The 18,201-nt window shown below is 39.1% G+C and overlaps 1 protein-coding gene across 1 annotated transcript in view; it reads right to left on the bottom strand.

The window, feature by feature from the left end:
- Positions 1 to 96: 96 nt before the first annotated feature.
- Positions 97 to 18,201, bottom strand: part of PALS1 (protein associated with LIN7 1, MAGUK p55 family member) — a 75,810-nt gene continuing 57,705 nt past the window's right edge. Inside the window, exons 8-14 of the mRNA XM_063117565.1 lie at positions 15,262 to 15,445; positions 14,627 to 14,698; positions 13,778 to 13,849; positions 10,627 to 10,794; positions 9,776 to 9,978; positions 7,403 to 7,513; positions 97 to 4,267 (exon numbers count right to left, since the gene is read on the bottom strand). Of these exons, the coding sequence (XP_062973635.1) occupies positions 4,091 to 4,267; positions 7,403 to 7,513; positions 9,776 to 9,978; positions 10,627 to 10,794; positions 13,778 to 13,849; positions 14,627 to 14,698; positions 15,262 to 15,445 (987 nt within the window). The 3' untranslated portion in view covers positions 97 to 4,090. The remainder of the gene's footprint in view (positions 4,268 to 7,402; positions 7,514 to 9,775; positions 9,979 to 10,626; positions 10,795 to 13,777; positions 13,850 to 14,626; positions 14,699 to 15,261; positions 15,446 to 18,201) is intronic.

Raw genomic sequence — 18,201 nt, 5'->3', positions numbered from 1 at the left:
TACACATTCTCCCTCCTTCCCTCCCAAACGGTTGGGCAAGTTTGCAGACGGGGTTAAGGTTCTGGTGTATACCAAGCATATACTTCATATGCAATATGAGTAAGTAGTGACCTTTATTTTTGGTAAGCAAATAATAATGGTGCAAGATATGCTAATTCCTTTCCAAAGGATACTGAAAAACCTCCACAATTAAACACATGCAATATTCAAGTTTCATTTTTCAGTCAAGTACCTTAATTGTCATCATGATGTTACAAATTGTGCCTGAAGTAATAGGCCAGATTTAAATTATGCTGAAACATAAAAAGCAAGAAGAAATTTATAATATTCTTAGACCCACTTCACACATTCTCATGATGCAATTGCCAGTAGAACTAAATCACATGGCCATGTCTCTATGATATTAGTTATCCATACAAAGCTGAGGCAATGCAATTTGGGGGAAAGTATTTACCTGGATAAAACACAGAGGGCCTTTGATAGCAACCCCAAGTAACCTTTAGTCTGCTAATCTGTGAAGAATCTGTATCCTATAGATAAATATTTGCATCGAGAAATTACTATGTTTAATATTGCATAGATTGCAGTGAATGTCAAGAGGACGTCAGGCTAGAAAAATGGTGAGCTGGCTTTTGTTGCCACCCATTTTGCTGTCTCCATCCAGTACATTGTGGTTTTACGAAGTACTACTCTACCACCTCTGACAATAGGTTGTATCCAACTGTGATCAGAAGTAGGGACACTGCTTGCAGAAGAGATTTCCCTGCCCCCCAACTCTGCTCCAGAGAGATGAGGGGAATACTCTGGATCAGAGTTTGGGTGGTGGTGCAGGGGAGGTCCCATGGTGTGAGTGGAAGTCCACTCACATATTGGAAGGAACACAATGACAACCAGGATAACAGCAAAGATTTATACCGACAACTTGGGGCAATTCTGGCTACAGGCTGCATTGCAGTCCTTTTATCGAACTCCATACTTTTGTTTTCTGGCACAATGACCTGTAATAAGCCAATAAGAACCGAAATATATTAGCTAAAAATACATTTACAGTGATTTACTTGTAGGCTAGAAATAGAATTTTACATTTTTACATTGATGTACAATTGATAACATCTCAAAATAGAGTGCAGGTACTTGGTATCAAGCTTCAAATAGGGGCTATTTATAGATACAGGTAGGGTTACCTTAAATGTTATTGGAGTCATCCCCTCCCTCTCTCTCATGTTTAAAGACACATGATTCATGGTTTGTCAACAGGGGTATCTTAATTAAGGAACATTTCCCCCCATTTAACTACCTTAGCAAAATGCAGTACAATGGCTCTCAGTTATGGCAAAGCTATTTATAAAATGGAATACTGTCTGCTTTGGAAAAAGTTTTGAATTCCCTCACCCTCTTCCAAAAATACATGTCTACTTTTCTGCAGGTTAAGATTGCAGAACATCCTTCCCTGAAATACACACTTCAGGAGTAGAGTAGCTGAGAAGTTTCAATTCAGTTATTATTGGCTGATCTTTGAAAGACCTGTTAAGACCTTTTGTGGATTACTACTGTTTATTACCATTATATTTCTTTAACCAGAGCTTAGTGGGATTGTTATACCATCATTCTTACTGCATACACAGATGCAAGTAGTGGCACACCTAACAATATCTAATAATTTCTCTATCCAGAAGACTATAACCACTCAAGTTCTCAATTATTTCACAAATTCAAAAGGGGGATGGAAAAAGCAAAAGGGTTTTTATTGCTTACCACACTAACTCTTTAACATACTGGTGTAGCATGACAGTATTTCATCTACTGTCCTACCATTCATCATGGATTGCATCAGAATTTACTTAGGTTTAATGTACTGATAAAAGTATTTTTCCACATGTAATTTAAGTTTAGACCTCAAAGGCATCAGCACCATGCTACTTACAGAAGGTGACAAATACATTTGGATAATCCACAGAATAATGGTGCAGACATAAACCCCTTTCCATGATTTAGCCATGGTTGAAGGAGTGGGAACAGGCCAGCCCTTCCTTCTTGTGTGCAAATTCTACCACTCTTAACCATGATTCATATCTGCACCTATTTTAATCATTGTTAGTGCTTTCCAGAGCAACCCATAACCTAGGATTTGTAAACAGCTCCAAATGGCCAGAATTAACATCAGTATAGATGTAACAAATCATAGCTAAGCGGAGTGAGGGTCAGATTTGAATTTAATAAAGGAAGGGCCTATGTGATCTCACTGTCCATCCCTGATCCCATTAGTTAAAAAATGGGAAACTTTACATCCACATGGGTCAAAATTCTGAATTTTGGTGACTCCTATTACATCAAATCAAAGAAAGGACCACCACAGCATTCATCTTTGTGCCTTGCAAAATAGGCAAAGTTGACCATTTAAAACAAATAATTATTTGTCAGCTTCAACAACGATACACATTGATTTTTCCATATTATTTCTATTTCCTACCCAAAGGCTTTATTGGATGGAGGCACATTGTTGAGTGATTTTACAATATCTTGATAAATGTGCTACATTTTAAGACCATTGCATATAATCTGCATAGAAGGAGAGCTGATGGGTATTTCCAAATTCTCTTTTTTCCCATGGTGGAGGATAGATCATAATACTGAGGAATTTCAGTTCTTAAGTAACTTTTTCCACACTCTCCATATGCCAATATATATACTATGTCCAACTATGAACACAAAAAATATCAATCTTGCCTGGATTTTTTTGTTAGATCTTTTAGGGGAAAATATGAAAGTACATGGAAAGACAGCTAATTCTTCACTATTATATTCAGCTACATGTTGAAGTAATTCCAGTGTATGACAGTATATAAAAATAAAAGCTATGATTGAGAACAAAGAAAAACTATTAATATTCACATTCAAGGGTGCCACCAACAAAGAAGCAACAAAACTAGTCCATTTCAAAAGGCAGCTACAGTTGGAAGCTTCATAGATGGAACAGCTGGAATATTTGAACCTTCATGGGCATCTCAATTGCACATAGGGATATAATGGTTCTAGAAAACAGAACATGCCAAGTTCCTAATTTAGTAACGTTCACATTATCTTACTACTCCAGGGCAATAACTTGGTTACTTAATATTAACTCCAGTTAACTACCTACATGACCAACAGCCATGAGACATCTTGTGCCTAGGTATAAAAATACAAGAAAATACTCTAATATTCACCATCCCAAAGTCTGTGTTCATGGTTATAAAAGACAATTTTACATTGTAAGGAAGCAAAACCTTTAAAAAATCCATATAAGAATGCCTATTTTCATAAAAATATAGCTTCCCTTCTAAAGTCTTCTACAGTTCCATTGGATAACAGGAGCTTCCAATTGAGTGATGTAGCCAAGAGAAAAACAAATTCCATAAAAATATCAAATCTAAATATCAACTTATATATATAATTCACCTTCCATTGGACTTAGAGTTATTTAATAAGCTGTCAATCTGATTTACAAAGTAACTAAAGACAAAAAAGTTTGAAATATTTACATTGTACACATTTTCAAAAATCGTAGTGCTATTAGATAATGGAATGTTTCACCACTAAAAACAAATTCAAGCCTAAGAGGGCAACTCCGGATCAAAGTGGCCCCTTATAAAGTTGAGAGAACTTGCAGATTAATTCCTCCATTACCCTTATAGATTAATTCCTTTGTCCAATATTCTGTAAAGGTATTTTTGAAAACTACAATCATGTCCACAAGATCATTAAGTTAACAGTGTTAAATAACCAATATTTATAATGATCAGGGATCATTTATATATACTTGTTTTAAGAACAAAACTCTAGACAGAAAAGGTAAATTTAAAGCAGCTGGTTGAAAGGCTATTTGAATTATTAAAAATGTAGTGGCTTGTTCAGAATGCCCATGTCTGATAAAAAGGTAAGGAAAACCCAGACATTCTAAATCACAGTAGAATTGTCTCAGACTGCATGTTATTTTTAAAAATGTAGTACACTGATCATCAGTGCACACAGAGCTTAACCTGTCATCTAATATCTAGGATGAGCAGTCTTCTACTGTCAGAGTTCTTATCTCCCTTGGACGTGATCTCTTTCACCGTAGCCAGGAGGATGGAACCCACTGAGGTTCTGTATCAAGTTTGTTAATTAAACGAAGTAATTCTTGATATGCTTTATCGATATCAGAATTCACAATTGCTGTATCAAAGTAATGGCCATTGTTTTGTTCCATCTCTCTGGTTTTCTCTATGATATCTCGTAGTTCTTCTGGCTGAAATTGAAACAAAAAAATTGGAATAGAAGTAAATATGCTGCATTAGCAAATATCTATGTCTCTCACTGTCTCTCTCGCACACGCACACACACAACCAATCTGAATCTCACGAAGAAGCAGAACAAAACTTCTGAATAGAGGAAGCAAAGTACTACAATGGAGCAGGCCTGAGTCAAAACTGGATGCATCCTTCAGCCATGTAAATGTTTTCCTGGAAGCTTCAACTTGGAATGGAAGTTCATGTGGAGTACTATCCCTTCCATTTATTTTCATTAAAAGCATCCTCCTGGATATCTCCCCTCACCCAGAGGAAATAAACGTGAACAGTTTTGATAAGAAAAACATTATCCCTAGGAAAAGAAATTGGGGAAACTATTTACAGAAGTGAGTGTCAAGTGTAGTTTGAACTTGATTTACAAAATTGCTACCCTGATTTAGACTGTCGTCAACTCTTTGGGGAAATTATTCTGATATCTGTTCAGCTTGATTGGATCCTACAGAACACTAACAATATCTAAAATGAGAAACTACATGAATCATGAAGTTACCTCTCACACCAATACCACACCTCCAACAGAGACAATATCAACATCCATTCAAACATTAGCAGAGGGATGGTACTCATGATAAAGAAGTAGCAACCATGTGAATTAAGGACCAGCATATAGCCAGTGTCATCATAAATCAATAATAACTAAATTCCTCAAGGTTAAAAATGATACATCCAGATGGCTCTGGGGCTTTTTTTGGCGGATATGGCTGGCTTTCAATCCATGGAATGCAGAAATGACACAATTGCTCCTGAATAACCTCTTTGCAGTAGGCTCCATGGTACACTGCGGAGTGGAGAGTACTGAAACAAAATAGGGAACTACTTGAAAACAGAGGAAAACTGACAGATGCAATTGAACACTGGTGTGTGCCTATGATTCGGTATATTCAGGAGCAGTGAGGGGCGGCAGAGAAACAATCTGTCTCTACTGAATCCTCTAGGTGCCACCCAATAGAGCTTTTCAGGGTTGTCCGGGGCTTAATACATGCTAGCCCTAAAGACTTGGTGGATTCATCAGAGGCCTGCTGTTATATGTTTGCAAGACACTTCCAAGATAAAATCTCTTGCATCTGTCAGGACTTAAGACTCCAGTGTTACAGCAGCTGAATCAGGTGAGGTATCCAGAGCACAGTCCTGACCAGTTTTCTTGGATGAGTTGCAGGTGGTACAGTTTGAGGATGTTGACAAGGTGCTTGGATATGTTCATGTAACCACTTCCATATTGGATCCTTGGTCTTCTTGGCTTATAAAAACTGGCAGAGAGGGAACAGCTTCTTGGGCTAAGGAAGTGATCAATGTCTTCTTGTGATAAGGAGTGGTCCCGGGCTTCCTGAAAGAGGTGGTGGTGGGACCAATCCTGAAGAAATCCTCTCTGGACCCAGAAGACCTCAGCTTCACACTTCAAAAAATTACTTAGAATTAAAGAACTCTCAGTTCCAGAACTGAATGGAGCCACACAAAAACCTTTCTTCATTTCAGGAGTGCAATTTAAGGTGTTGTGAGAAGTAATTTTATTACTGCTGTTATTAAACAAGTCAGACTAAGAAATATTTGCTGTTCTACTGCAAATCACCCAGAGATCAGTGAGAAGATCTACAGTAGACATACTGCCCATCCCAACTGGAAACAAACTGATAGCAATTGTAATTTTTTAAAGTACTGTCCTAATTTGTGCAACCCAAAACATCATGTGTGCATGAGAATATTTTAATGAAATGTTCTGGGTGAACTGATTAAGTAGTAGGTGAATTGACATACTGCATCTACTTGCACACAGGAGATAATGGACGTGGAAATCCCAGAAGATTTGAACATTCCCTAAATAGATGGCTGCTGCTTATTGCTGCATTTCTTCAAATTCTGGTACAAACAGAACCAGTTGACTATTGATTTGGCATGGAATGCCCCTCTCAGCTTCCTGAGACATCTGTAACAGAAATTCACCAGAACATCTCTGCCTTGAATATCTTTGTCATCATTCACTTTGAGTGATGAGTTTGAATTGGAGAAGACATCTCAATGTGGGCTATTAATAACTTGATTCGGTATATGGAGAACTAAGAAAATTGTATATCACAAGAGGAGATTGCTCAAGAGTTAGGTGTGGTTAACTTACCATGGCTGCAATAAATCCAACACAGTCCTTCTACAGCCGTGATTAACCACTTCAAATTCCTTTTGCTTTTTGTCCTGATCTAACTAAAACAACTGAGCACACAATCAGCGACAGCTGGGCACCACCACCAGGTGGCAGAAATTGGGAAGAACACATAAGAACAGTGCTTCTAAAATATTATATTCCCACCCACCCCAGCAGACAAAAGAGACAGACATTGACCCTGTTCAGATGACACACTTAATCCACGGTAGTTAAGCATTTTGAGCTAAACATTACGGCTTAGCATGTCATGTGAACCATGACTTAGTGTGCCGTTTGAACCATTCCTAACCATGGTGGCTACATAACCATGGTTTAAACAGGCCCATTAACCATTTGCTGCAAAAGCTTAACAGCCTAACCATGGCTTACTGTGTTGTCTGAACAGGGTCACTGTATTTGAAATCCACAACTGGTATGCATTCTATTTAGTATAAAGTGAATGCCCAATAAAGTCAGGATTTTTGCAGAACTTTCTAGTACTACCTAACAAAGGAATGCTCAGTGCCAGGCACCTCCTCCCACTCTGCACCCAATATTCGGTTTATATAACTTTTGAATAATTAACATGTTGTTATTCTGTAAATAAGTACTCCAATCCAGTAATCACCTTTGTGCATCTAATTGCTGATGCTGATGTATATTCAGACACAAGCAGCAGGGGCTTGTGGCACCCTTAGAAAAGAGTAGCGAAGTTCATATACCCAACCATGGCATAGAGGTAAGCCTGGAATCTAACCTATATGTTCCCATTCTGAATTTCTGACTGCTTTGCCACATAGCTTAGCAAATGCACTTCTAAGCACTGCAGGCAGAAAATGGATTATAGTATACATTAGAGTGACACACTCTCATACTTTGAGTTAGAGTTGTAGAAAGCTTAACGAACAGTACTGTTGTAAACATTGTGTATGAGTTTTACCTTTGGATTTTTGCCCTCTTTGGCCAGTAATGCACGAAGCCGCTCTTGTGAAGGTGGTGCAATGAAGATAATATATGGTTTCAAGTCTGAATTGCGTAGGCTCTTCAATGACTAATGGGAAATAAAAAGTTATACTATTAATATTCATATAGAACAAAGCAAACTCAATATTTATACCAATTATCTTCTGCCAATACAATTTTAGCATTGCAACAGTATAGGAATAGTGAATTTCTATTCTAATTATAGTAGAAGACCTCTATCCTGAAAAGCCAGTTAGCCCCTGGAGGAACTAGCTTAGCAAGTTAAGTATGTGACCTCAAAAACCCTTTAGTTTTGAACAGTATAGGTAACCACAAAAAGGAAAAGCTATACTGTATGAACTAATATAAAATTATTTATACTGCAACTGGAACTGGATTCAGGGAAGCTGAGTCCAAGACCAGCAGCCATTCTATCTATCAAGACACCATTGTAACAGACACCAGGAGAATGAAGAGGGCTACGGCTGCAAGACACCAACCTAAATAATGAAAATCCTCTTTATGTATTTCTAATATAATTATGTGTACAGAAACACTTTTTATTTTTAAAAAAATTCCAAGGCTTTACTTTCAGACAAGTGACATCCTTGCTATGACTTGCTCTTTATCAGGAAAATAAAAATGTAATATACCTGCTAGTATTGTTTTCAAGCATTTTATAGGGTAATTTTCTGTTCCTTCACATTTAGACTGGGGAACACAGATCACACAGTTCAAGGGTTAGCAAGATATGACCCAGATACTCCCTTACATTATAGCTGAAAAGATAAGGATTTTTTTTGGGGGGGGTATATCCAATACAGCCTTCCCTAATCTATTGGACTACAATTCCCAGAACCCTCGAACCAGCAACACTGGTTGAGAGTTTCAGGGAATTGTAGTCCAACATATCTGGAGGGCACCAGTTTGGGGAAGGCTTGTCTAACATAATTGTGTTATAAACTGAACTAGAACTGCTTCTCATTTCACATGGCAAATGGGTTATTGTAGTATCTGCTGTGATCAACAGCTACATTGGGATGCACCCACTGCTTATTTAGGGATGCACTCCTTGCTGTTCAAGCAAAGTTCAACTGGAAAAGGGAGCGATCTTATATTATAGTTCTAAAGTTGTTTTATTGTCTTTGTATGTTGTCTATTTTTTTGATTCTATGTTTTTAAATTTTGTATATCAATTTTTAATGTTTAATCTTTTAATCTTTGTAAACGGCCCAGAGAGCTTCGGCTATTGGGTGGTATAGAAATGTAATAAATAAATATGTGTGCTGTAGCAAACACTGAGGTAGGAAAAGTTACAATGCGTGGTCTCCAAAGAGAATGTTGAGGAGCAGCATTTCAAAGTTCAGAAGTATGTTCAATGCAGCCGCCGAATGTGCAGTGGGCAACTGATGTGCAAATTTCTAGCCTCCATAAAAGCAACCAGAGTGAACATTAGGAAAGTTCCAAAATACGAAAACTGCATTCATATAGTGATTTCACATAGGTTGATTATTGTGCTAAACTAAACACCAAAAAGAAAGCCAACAACATGTTCAAACTGAACTACTGCAACCTAACATCTAGTACAGGAATGCAAAAGGTGTGGCCCATGGGCTGCCAATGGCCTCCTGAGCCCTGTCTGGCGGCACCCACATTTGCCATCCCCGGAAAAAAAAACAGAGGGAAGCTCTGGAAACAGGCTGACCCTGTTCAGACAACACACTAAGCCATGGTGGTTAAGCATTTGAGCTAAACATTATGACTTAGCATGTCATGTGAACCATAACTTACCATGCTGGGTAAACCATTCCTAACCATGGTGGCTACACAACCACAGTTTAAACATGCTTACTAACCATTTGCTACAAAAGGATTAGCAGCCTAACCATGGTTTAGTGTGTTGTCTGAAGAGGCCTGCTCTGTATGGTTCCTGCCATTGAGCAGGAATCTCTCTCATAGAGCATCCCAGGAAGCAATGGATGAAGGTTCCTTCCCCCTTTCTGAGATGCTCTAGGAATGAAATTCCTGTTCTACGGCAGGAACTATCGAACCTGTATCTACAGTCTTTTCCCTCTCTTTTTTTGTATTGGCGTAGCTGGGGTGGGGAGGGGGCTTCAGCACCTTGATGCTATGGCTGCAAGACCAAGAAATGTTGCTGCTGGGGTGAGTGTGAGTGGGAACGAAGTGTGCATGTATGTGAGTGTGTAAGAGAGAGAAAGAGAGAGGTATTTGAGTGTACATGCATGTGCAGCCCCCACTCTGTAGCGGGCATTTGATGCAGCCCTCAGAACCTTGAAAACCTTGTGCACCCCTGACCTAGAATTTCAGTGTCCAAAAGCTGTTCCTTTACCTGTGTATGAAGATTTAAGAGACATATCTTTCCAGAATTGATCACTTGCCGGACAGAGTCTGTGCTGGTACCATACAGATTCTTCTCAAATTCGCCATGCTCAATGAACTTTCCTGCTGCTATGTCAGTCTCAAATACTTGTCGTGATACAAAATGGTAATCTCTGCCAGCTATTTCATTGTCTCTCCTATTTCGTGTTGTATCTGAAATGGCCAGGAAACAAACCAAAGTTCAGACTCTTAAATCTTTGGAGAGTGGAACTGCATCGAAGACATTATTATGCTATGTCAATTTGCAAAGCTTCTTGGAAAGAAACCTCTTTCAGCAGAATGCTCTTGTGCTAAATAAACAACATTGATCTTTAGTGCTTTTCATCCTGAAAGGATTACAAACCCTTAACTGGGCTCAAAAATTAGTTCCATAATGCAGTAATTTCTGGCACATGTCCAGCCATGCATAGCACATGTTCAGTCATGCAAATGTACTCATAACAAAAAAAAAGTCACATAAAGCAGAGAATATTGCATGCAACTGAAACTACAGGAACATACACAGGGTGGCAAAAATGACATTCCTGTAAATGAGAATTTAAGTTCAGTTCAATAAAGGGCTTGTTCTTGTGAATGGGGTCAAATAATTCTCTCATTAAGGTTAACTTCATGTTTGTGAAAGACACTTTTAACAACACATACAAACCCATTTCGGGAAGAATTTACTGAAGCAGCTTTTCTCCAAAGCAATGTACAAAATGTGCACTGGACTTAACTTGCGAAGTGGCATAAAATCAGTCAACGATGGTTTGATTTCAAAATGTAAGACAGACAGTGACCTATATCACCCCTTCAACTTACGAGGAACTGCAGAAGCAAACCGGTCAACTTCATTGTTCATTAGCCTTTGCCGCAGTTCATTTTGACCACAGTTCTGTGGACCAATCAGGACAATGGGTCTTTTCCTATTTGCTGGTTGGTGATAAAGTGACATTTCCTCATAAGTCAGGATCTCCTCGTTGTCATAATCTTCAAAAAGAAAAGCCAAAATAAAATATAAATTTTCTTCATGACTATGAAATACACACAAGTTTTTAAAAAGTGTATCCTCTTTTCTGTAATAACCCTTGTTCATTTTGAGTCACTGAATGGCTGAGAAACAGAAGTACTCTTTTTAGACAATCCACACTATTTCTAATTTAATTAAAACCATTTCTTCTCTCTTCCTTTTGTTTTATAGTGCAATTCTTCCACCTATTACAAAGAAGGGCAACTCACTGTCTGTAGCCAACACATGGCCCTCAGAGGCCTTCTTTGTGGCAAGTGTGATGGGTAAGATGGCATGTAAGGGTCATCCCAGCATTTTGTCTTCCCCAGCACATCTTTACTGAACTTCCCCAGCTAGTTATTATTATTATTATTATTATTTATTTATATAGCACCATCGATGTACATGGTGCTGTACAGATAACACAGTAAATAGCAAGACCCTGCCGCATAGGCTTACAATCTAATAAAGTTGTAGTAAACAATAAGAAGGGAAGGAGAATGCAAACAGGCACAGGGAAGTGTAAACAGGCACCGGGAAGAGTGAAGCTAACAGTATAGAGTCAGAACAAACTCAAAGTTTAAAAGCTATAGGGAAAAGAAAAGTTTTTAGCTGTGTTTTAAAAGCTGTGATTGAGTTGGTAGTTCTCAGGTGTTCTGGAAGAGCATTCCAGGCATGAGGGGCAGCAGAGGAAAATGGACGAAGCCGAGCAAGGGAAGTAGAGACCCTTGGGCAGGCAAGAAGCATGGCATCAGAGGAGCGAAGAGCACGAGCGGGGCAATAGTGTGAGATGAGAGAGGAGAGATAGGCAGGAGCTAGACCGTGAAAAGCTTTGAAGGTCAACAGGAGAAGTTTATATTGGATTCTGGAATGAATTGGGAGCCAATGAAGAGATTTCAGAAGCGGAGTGACATGGTCAGAGCGGCGGGCCAGGAAGATGATCTTAGCAGCAGAGTGGTGGACAGAGACCAGCGGACTGATGTGAGATGAGGGGAGGCCAGAGAGGAGGAGGTTGCAGTAGTCCAACCGAGAGATAACCAGTGCGTGAACGAGAGTCTTGGCAGAAGAGACAGACAAAAATGGTCGAATCCTGGCAATATTATACAGGAAGAAACGACAAGATTTAGCTACTGCCTCAATATGAGGAATAAAGGAGAGCGAGGAATCAAATATAAAGCCAAGGCTATGAGTTTCCTTGACCGGAGTAAGCGTGACATCGTTGACAGTAAGAGAGAATGAGAGATGAGGAGAAGGTTTAGGAGGAAAAACAAGCAGTTCAGTTTTTGCCATATTGAGTTTCAAACGGCGATGAAGCAGCCAGGCTGAGATATCTGAAAGACATGCTGAGATACGATCGTGGACGTCAGGAGAAAGTTCCGGAGATGAGAGGTATAGTTGTGTGTCATCGGCATACAGGTGATATTGGAGGCCATGAGATTGAATAAGTTTACCCAAGGGCAGCATGTATAGAGAAAACAGCAGCGGGCCAAGCACCGAGCCTTGCGGAACCCCTACTGAAAGGAGAAAGGAGGAGGACGAGCTGCCGTTAGCCGACACGCTGAAAGAGCGACCCTCTAGATAGGAGGCGAACCAGTTATAGACAGAGCCACAGAGTCCAAGGTCATGGAGGGAATCTAAGAGAAGATCGTGATCAACCGTGTCAAAGGCTGCAGTTAGATCAAGGAGAATAAGGACGGAATAATGGCCCTTAGACTTGGCAGTGAGAAGATCATTGGTGATCTTGGTAAGGGCTGTTTCAGTGGAATGCAAAGGACGGAATCCAGATTGAAAGGGATCCAGAGCAGAGTTACTAGAGAGAAAGTCAAGACAGCGAGAGTAGACCACACGTTCCAGAATCTTTGAGACAAGGGGCAACAGAGAGACAGGTCGGTAGTTAGACAGAGAAAGTCGATCAAGAGTGGGTTTTTTGAGAATGGGAGAGACAGTAGCATGATCTGTTTGGTGGAAGTGAGATTTAAACAGGAAAGAAGAAAGGAGTAAGGAAAACACTGGATGATGTTTGTATGTTTTCAGAAAGTAGATAAAAACAAGGATGTACCATAATTAACTGTTCCTCAACTATGTATCGAGTATTAATTTATATTCTGTGACATACAAACAAGTAACATTAGATTTTAATAGGAACTGTCTTTAATGAAAGAGTTAACTAGCCATGGCACTGAGGTGAATGCATTACACATGTCAAAACACAGACAAAGCATTAAGATTTCCCCAGCATTAGATGAGCTGCCTGTAATAAATTCAATTACCTTGAAATACTTTGAATTTAAATGAATTAAATGAATAGTAAGTTGGCTACAAACAATACCTGGTTAATGAGTAGACAGGCAGAGAGAGAGAGAGAGAGAGATGTTTAATAAAGCCATGATTTGGCACATGCACATGGGCTTTTCAGCTCTACCCTTGAAGTAGCAGCCATTTATCCTGAAGTTTAGGACCCTTCAGAGCTGCACCCTGAGGTGCTGCTGCAAAAATGAAAAACCAGCTAACCATCCATAACTCTCTGGTTCCTGGTGAAATGCAGAGACAGATTTGGCTCCCTCTGAGGAGGTATGAGCACAGTTTCCCAAGTGCTTTGGAGACAACTAATTGAAGACTCCGAGCCCCTCAAAAATAAGGGTTTTGAGTGGCGGGTGGAGGGCTGCATGCATGAACATTAACATAGTAATATGGCACTCTTGAATATTTCTCACAAACTGAACAAAGGGAAGGAGAAAGAGGGAACTAAAGAGTGGAAATAATTTATTTTACCCATACTGAATGGATGCATGCAATTAAGTTATATTTTGTACTTAAAGTGAGCAATTGAGCTTTGATCATTGTGCCTTTGGAAAACAAGGAAAAAAGACCCTTGAAAGAAAAATTGTGACCAACTAAACTTATCCTATTGATACTTTATTTAACTAGAAAAAAACCTTGATGTCAATTAAAATCCTTCCTTACCATCATTTTTATTGGCATTATACAAAACTTTCTTCCGCTTTTTTTTGTTTTTCTTCGCACACCAAAGTTTCCCTAGAAGTAAAAAACAAAAAGGAGTCAAAGTTGTCCAACTACTTAACAAAGCCTTTCCTGCTGGATAAAAAATAAATTATAAAGCAAATAAAATTGCAAGGGGGTGTACAGAAATTAACACCAGAAAGTCTCAGCCCACAGAGGCTTACAATTTAAAAAAGAGACAATAGATGTTAGGGAGGAAATAAAAGAGAAAGAAGCCCAACTAGGATAAGCCAAATTACTGTTTTAGGGAGGTACCTCAATGTCCACACAGAGGATAGTCGCCATATCAGAAATATATACATATATACACTGTATGTACAAATCTCACAATTGGCTATACTAATCACTAGCAAGAATAATAGAAGATAGGCTTATAGAGTTTTCACTTTATATTTAATTTCATATACCAGTACTGGAACAGTCTTCTGTCAATGAGACACCACACACATACACATACACACACAAGGTTAACTATTCCTTCTCTTGATCATTCTTGGTTATTTATCAAGGCTGGATCCTTTATCATTATCATGATGCCAACTGGTACACAAGGAACAAAACTAATGCCATTCAGAGCTTGTCTGGCTTTATTCACGGCCAGAAACACCTGCTCATGAAACCACATTTTAAAGGGTAAAGCCCCTTCTCAAGTGTGTGGAGATAGTTGTGAATATGGGTTCATTATCAGTAGGCTATTTGGACTGCCCCACTACAGAGGTAGTGGGGCTCAAGTTCTGGGTTTCTTTTAACATTATTAGCAATTGCAGGGATTTCTTGAAAATTTTCACCTACCTGATTTTTCTGGCTCTTTGTCTTCCTCTATAGTTTGCTTCATAGCTTCTCTTTGCTGCTGAAAACTTTTTCCTTAATAGTAGAATACATGTACAAGGGTAATTAGTATTGGGGGAACACTGTCATGGTCATTACAAAATATACCACTATTTCAAATGTGACTATATTTCAAAATGGACAGATTTTGATTACTTCTAGAACTCTGGGGAAGGTAATCCCATAATCTTGCAGTAATGTGGGGGGGGGGGGAACTGTTTCACATTTCTGTAATTACTTAGATTTTCAAAGCAAGCATCTCTCACTTATTGATTTTTTTAAATGGGAATATGGTAACATTTAGATTAGTAGAAAACTTCCAACACAAAATGTCATGCTTTCTGTGGCCTGGTTCAGACAACACGCTAAACCACGCTGTTTAACCACAAAATGGTTAATGGGATGCATTAAGGTCAATGCATTCCGTTAGCATTTTGTGGTTAAACAGCATGGTTTAGCGTGTTGTCTGAACAGGGCCTGTGTCTCAGGGGCCAGTATGAACCAAATCAAAACCAAATAGAAATCAACAGCTTGGTGGTTCACATACAGTGCTAGCCCAAACTTCTTTCTAAATACATATACATTCCAAGACTAAATACCTGGAATAAGGCCCGCCAAAGGCTGATTTTCTTCATCTCCATCTCGGTAGGCCTGCCACCAGTTTGGATCTTCTTGGCTGATCACATGAAGTATATCCCCCTTTTGAAAGGATAGCCCTAGCTCTCTGCAAGGGACATAGGGGTCATCAGATGGATCATAATCAAAGTGAGCTTTCACGTGAATCTAGGAAACAAAGAAGCATAAACATAAAAAACTAGTATAGAAGGCAATTAAAATTAGAAACATTCAAATCCTTTTTCATACATTTGACAAATAGAAATTAGCTAAAACAGAAAACAAACAGAAAGCACACTTAACCTATGTCAAATACCTACCTTTGCTAGAAAGTGGAAAGATTAGCACATGGACCAGTAATCCCGCTCACCCACTCCCACCAAGAAAGTCATTCTGGACAGTAAGTGTGAAGTGGAAAGAGGAGGGCTTTTAAAATAGAGAGCCCAAAGAAGAGCATTTTCCATTTTGTGATCCAATAGAAAGTGACCCAAACTATTAAACAGTACCCAAAATTAAAATTAAAACTAAAACAGTTTCTTGCCACATGTTCCCCACTTCATAGCCAATTCAACTATACAAGAGCTAATTTTTTAATATTGCATGAGCAGAGCAATCCCAACCCTCAGATCTTCTGGCTGGTAGATGTTAGTATGGAGGAGAAGGAGTGGTGGAGGGGATGTTTACCCCAGAAGCCTAGTTACAGTTGTGGAAAGCTCTGCAGGTACACATCTACTGCTGGCAGTAGCAAGCATTAAGCCCCAAAAGGGATCCAAAGATCCTCAAGTGGTATCCAAAGATCTCCCAAATCCTCAGGTTTGGGCCCCTCAACTATGCTAGCCTGTACCTGGCCTAGTTCATCTCCTTACCATCCACTTCAACAGGTGGGATGCAAAAAATAATAATCTGTCACCAAATAATGGGAAAAACCACAAGTTTGCTTCTCGACCTCCCATCACCAGTGTAAGCCAGCAGGGCTTTGGAAGTGGTGGAGATTCCGCCACTTCACGTCGCTATCCTCATTTAGGGTTGCCCTGTAAGGCATTATATTAGCAGTTTATAGGTTGACTGAAAAAAAAAATTCCATAAAAGGATGTTATTATAGCTGTACACTGACAAGTATTATCCAGAAGCAGAAAGTGCTGGAATAAGGGCAGAGCATGTGTGAACATTGCATTTCATATTAGATCAACCTCACTAGCTACAAAGTTTGTTTCTTCCTACCTGCAAACAGCAGAAGCCCTTATGACAGTGGTTCCCAATGTTGCACCCGCAAGCACCTCTAACAGAGCCCACAAAGCTCTTCACTCCTTCCCCGCTTCAAAAAGAAATTTAATAAAAACTTGAAAAATGTTAGGGTACCAGGTTCTCCTTCTTCTTCCTGAACCTGCTGCGGAACAGCTGTTCAGCGGGCAGAAAAAGAAATTAAGGTAAAGGGGCAGAGGGGAGAGAAAGAATGAGGCTCGAGGCTGGTGGGGAAGCAGCAGCAAGACAACAGAAAGTGGCGACAAACAGCAAGATAAAGGGGTGAATGGGAAAGAGGAAGGCTAGGAGCTTGGAAGGGAAAGAAATAAGGCAGCTAGGGATGAGGAAGGGAGAGGAATAGTGAGGAAAAGGGTTGTGGGAGAGAAATAGTGAGGCTAGAGGATAGGAGTTGAAGGAGAGAGGGAGAGAGAGTGTGTGTAAAGGGGAAAGGTCTATATGGATAGAAGAAGATTGGGCGGGTCAGGAAGAAACTCTTTCCATTTCCCCTTCCCTCTCAGCCTCACTATTTCTCCCCCCCCTTGACTAGCCAGACCCCAGGGCAGCCATTTTATGACTAGCCACATTCTCCATGGAAGCCATTTTGTGGTGGTGCCCACAGCAGTTTCTCAAATTCCCAAATGTACCCATAGGTCCAAAAAGGTTGGGGACCCCTGCCTTATGGTATTTGGGTGTGTTTTGAACTGCCCAGACAGCTTCAGCTATTGGGTGGTATAGAAATGTAATAAATAAATAGAATAGGGTAAAAAAAATGCCACTCTGAACTCAAGGAAAAGGTACTCATATTTCTTTGAAGAGTGGCTGTAAAAGGAATACCCTGATAGAATGAAGAAAGTTGGGGAGGAGCAGAGATATAAATATTTCAACTAACAGCATAGGCCAGATCAAGAAAATACATTTCGATTAACATCTGGCACTATAGAAAAAGAAATTAAATAGCAAAAATAGTATGATAGTCTCAATTCTGCACTGTGACATGAGTATTTTGTTCAAGATGTTTCTAAACTGAGAAGATCCTTGCCAAACATTATGCAGTTCATGTGCTGGAAGGAAAATGTATTAATTTATTGATTATTTTAATTTTTAATTAATTAACTCAAGTCTAATTTTATGCCAAAAATGGTGTTCAAAGTGGCTAAAAATAATAAAATTCAGATTAAAAAAAACTTTAGTTAAAATGAGGCAGGTGGCTACCAGGAGGAGGGCCTTCTCTGCTGTGGCACCCCGGCTGTGGAATGAGCTCCCTAAGGAGGTTCGCTTGGCACCTACATTACATTTTAACAGTTTATAAATAAATTTTAACTCGGTGTTTTAAATTTCTAATTTTGCATTGCTGCTGTTTTTATCTGGTTGAGCTTTTATATTGTATTTTATATTATGGTTTTATACTGTTGTTTTATACTTTGAATGGTTTTAATTTTTGTGAACTGCCCAGAGAGCTCCGGCTACTGGGTGGTATAGAAATGTAATAAATAAACAAACAAACAACATAAAAACAGATCCAAAAATCATCTTTAAAATACAGCAAAAAAAGAAAGAAAAAAGAGACAAATAGCACCAAACCAATTAAAACAACTTTACAAAGAGGTTTTGTATTGAAGACTTTGACTCTATTGTAAAAGTTAACCTCATATGGGAGACAGAATAAATTCATTGTACTTAAA

The sequence above is a fragment of the Elgaria multicarinata genome, chromosome 2 (genome assembly GCF_023053635.1).
Source record: "Elgaria multicarinata webbii isolate HBS135686 ecotype San Diego chromosome 2, rElgMul1.1.pri, whole genome shotgun sequence".
Taxonomy (NCBI): Eukaryota; Metazoa; Chordata; class Lepidosauria; order Squamata; family Anguidae; genus Elgaria; species Elgaria multicarinata.
The sequence above is the reverse complement of the archived record's forward strand: the minus strand, read 5'-3'. Positions and strand labels throughout refer to the sequence as shown.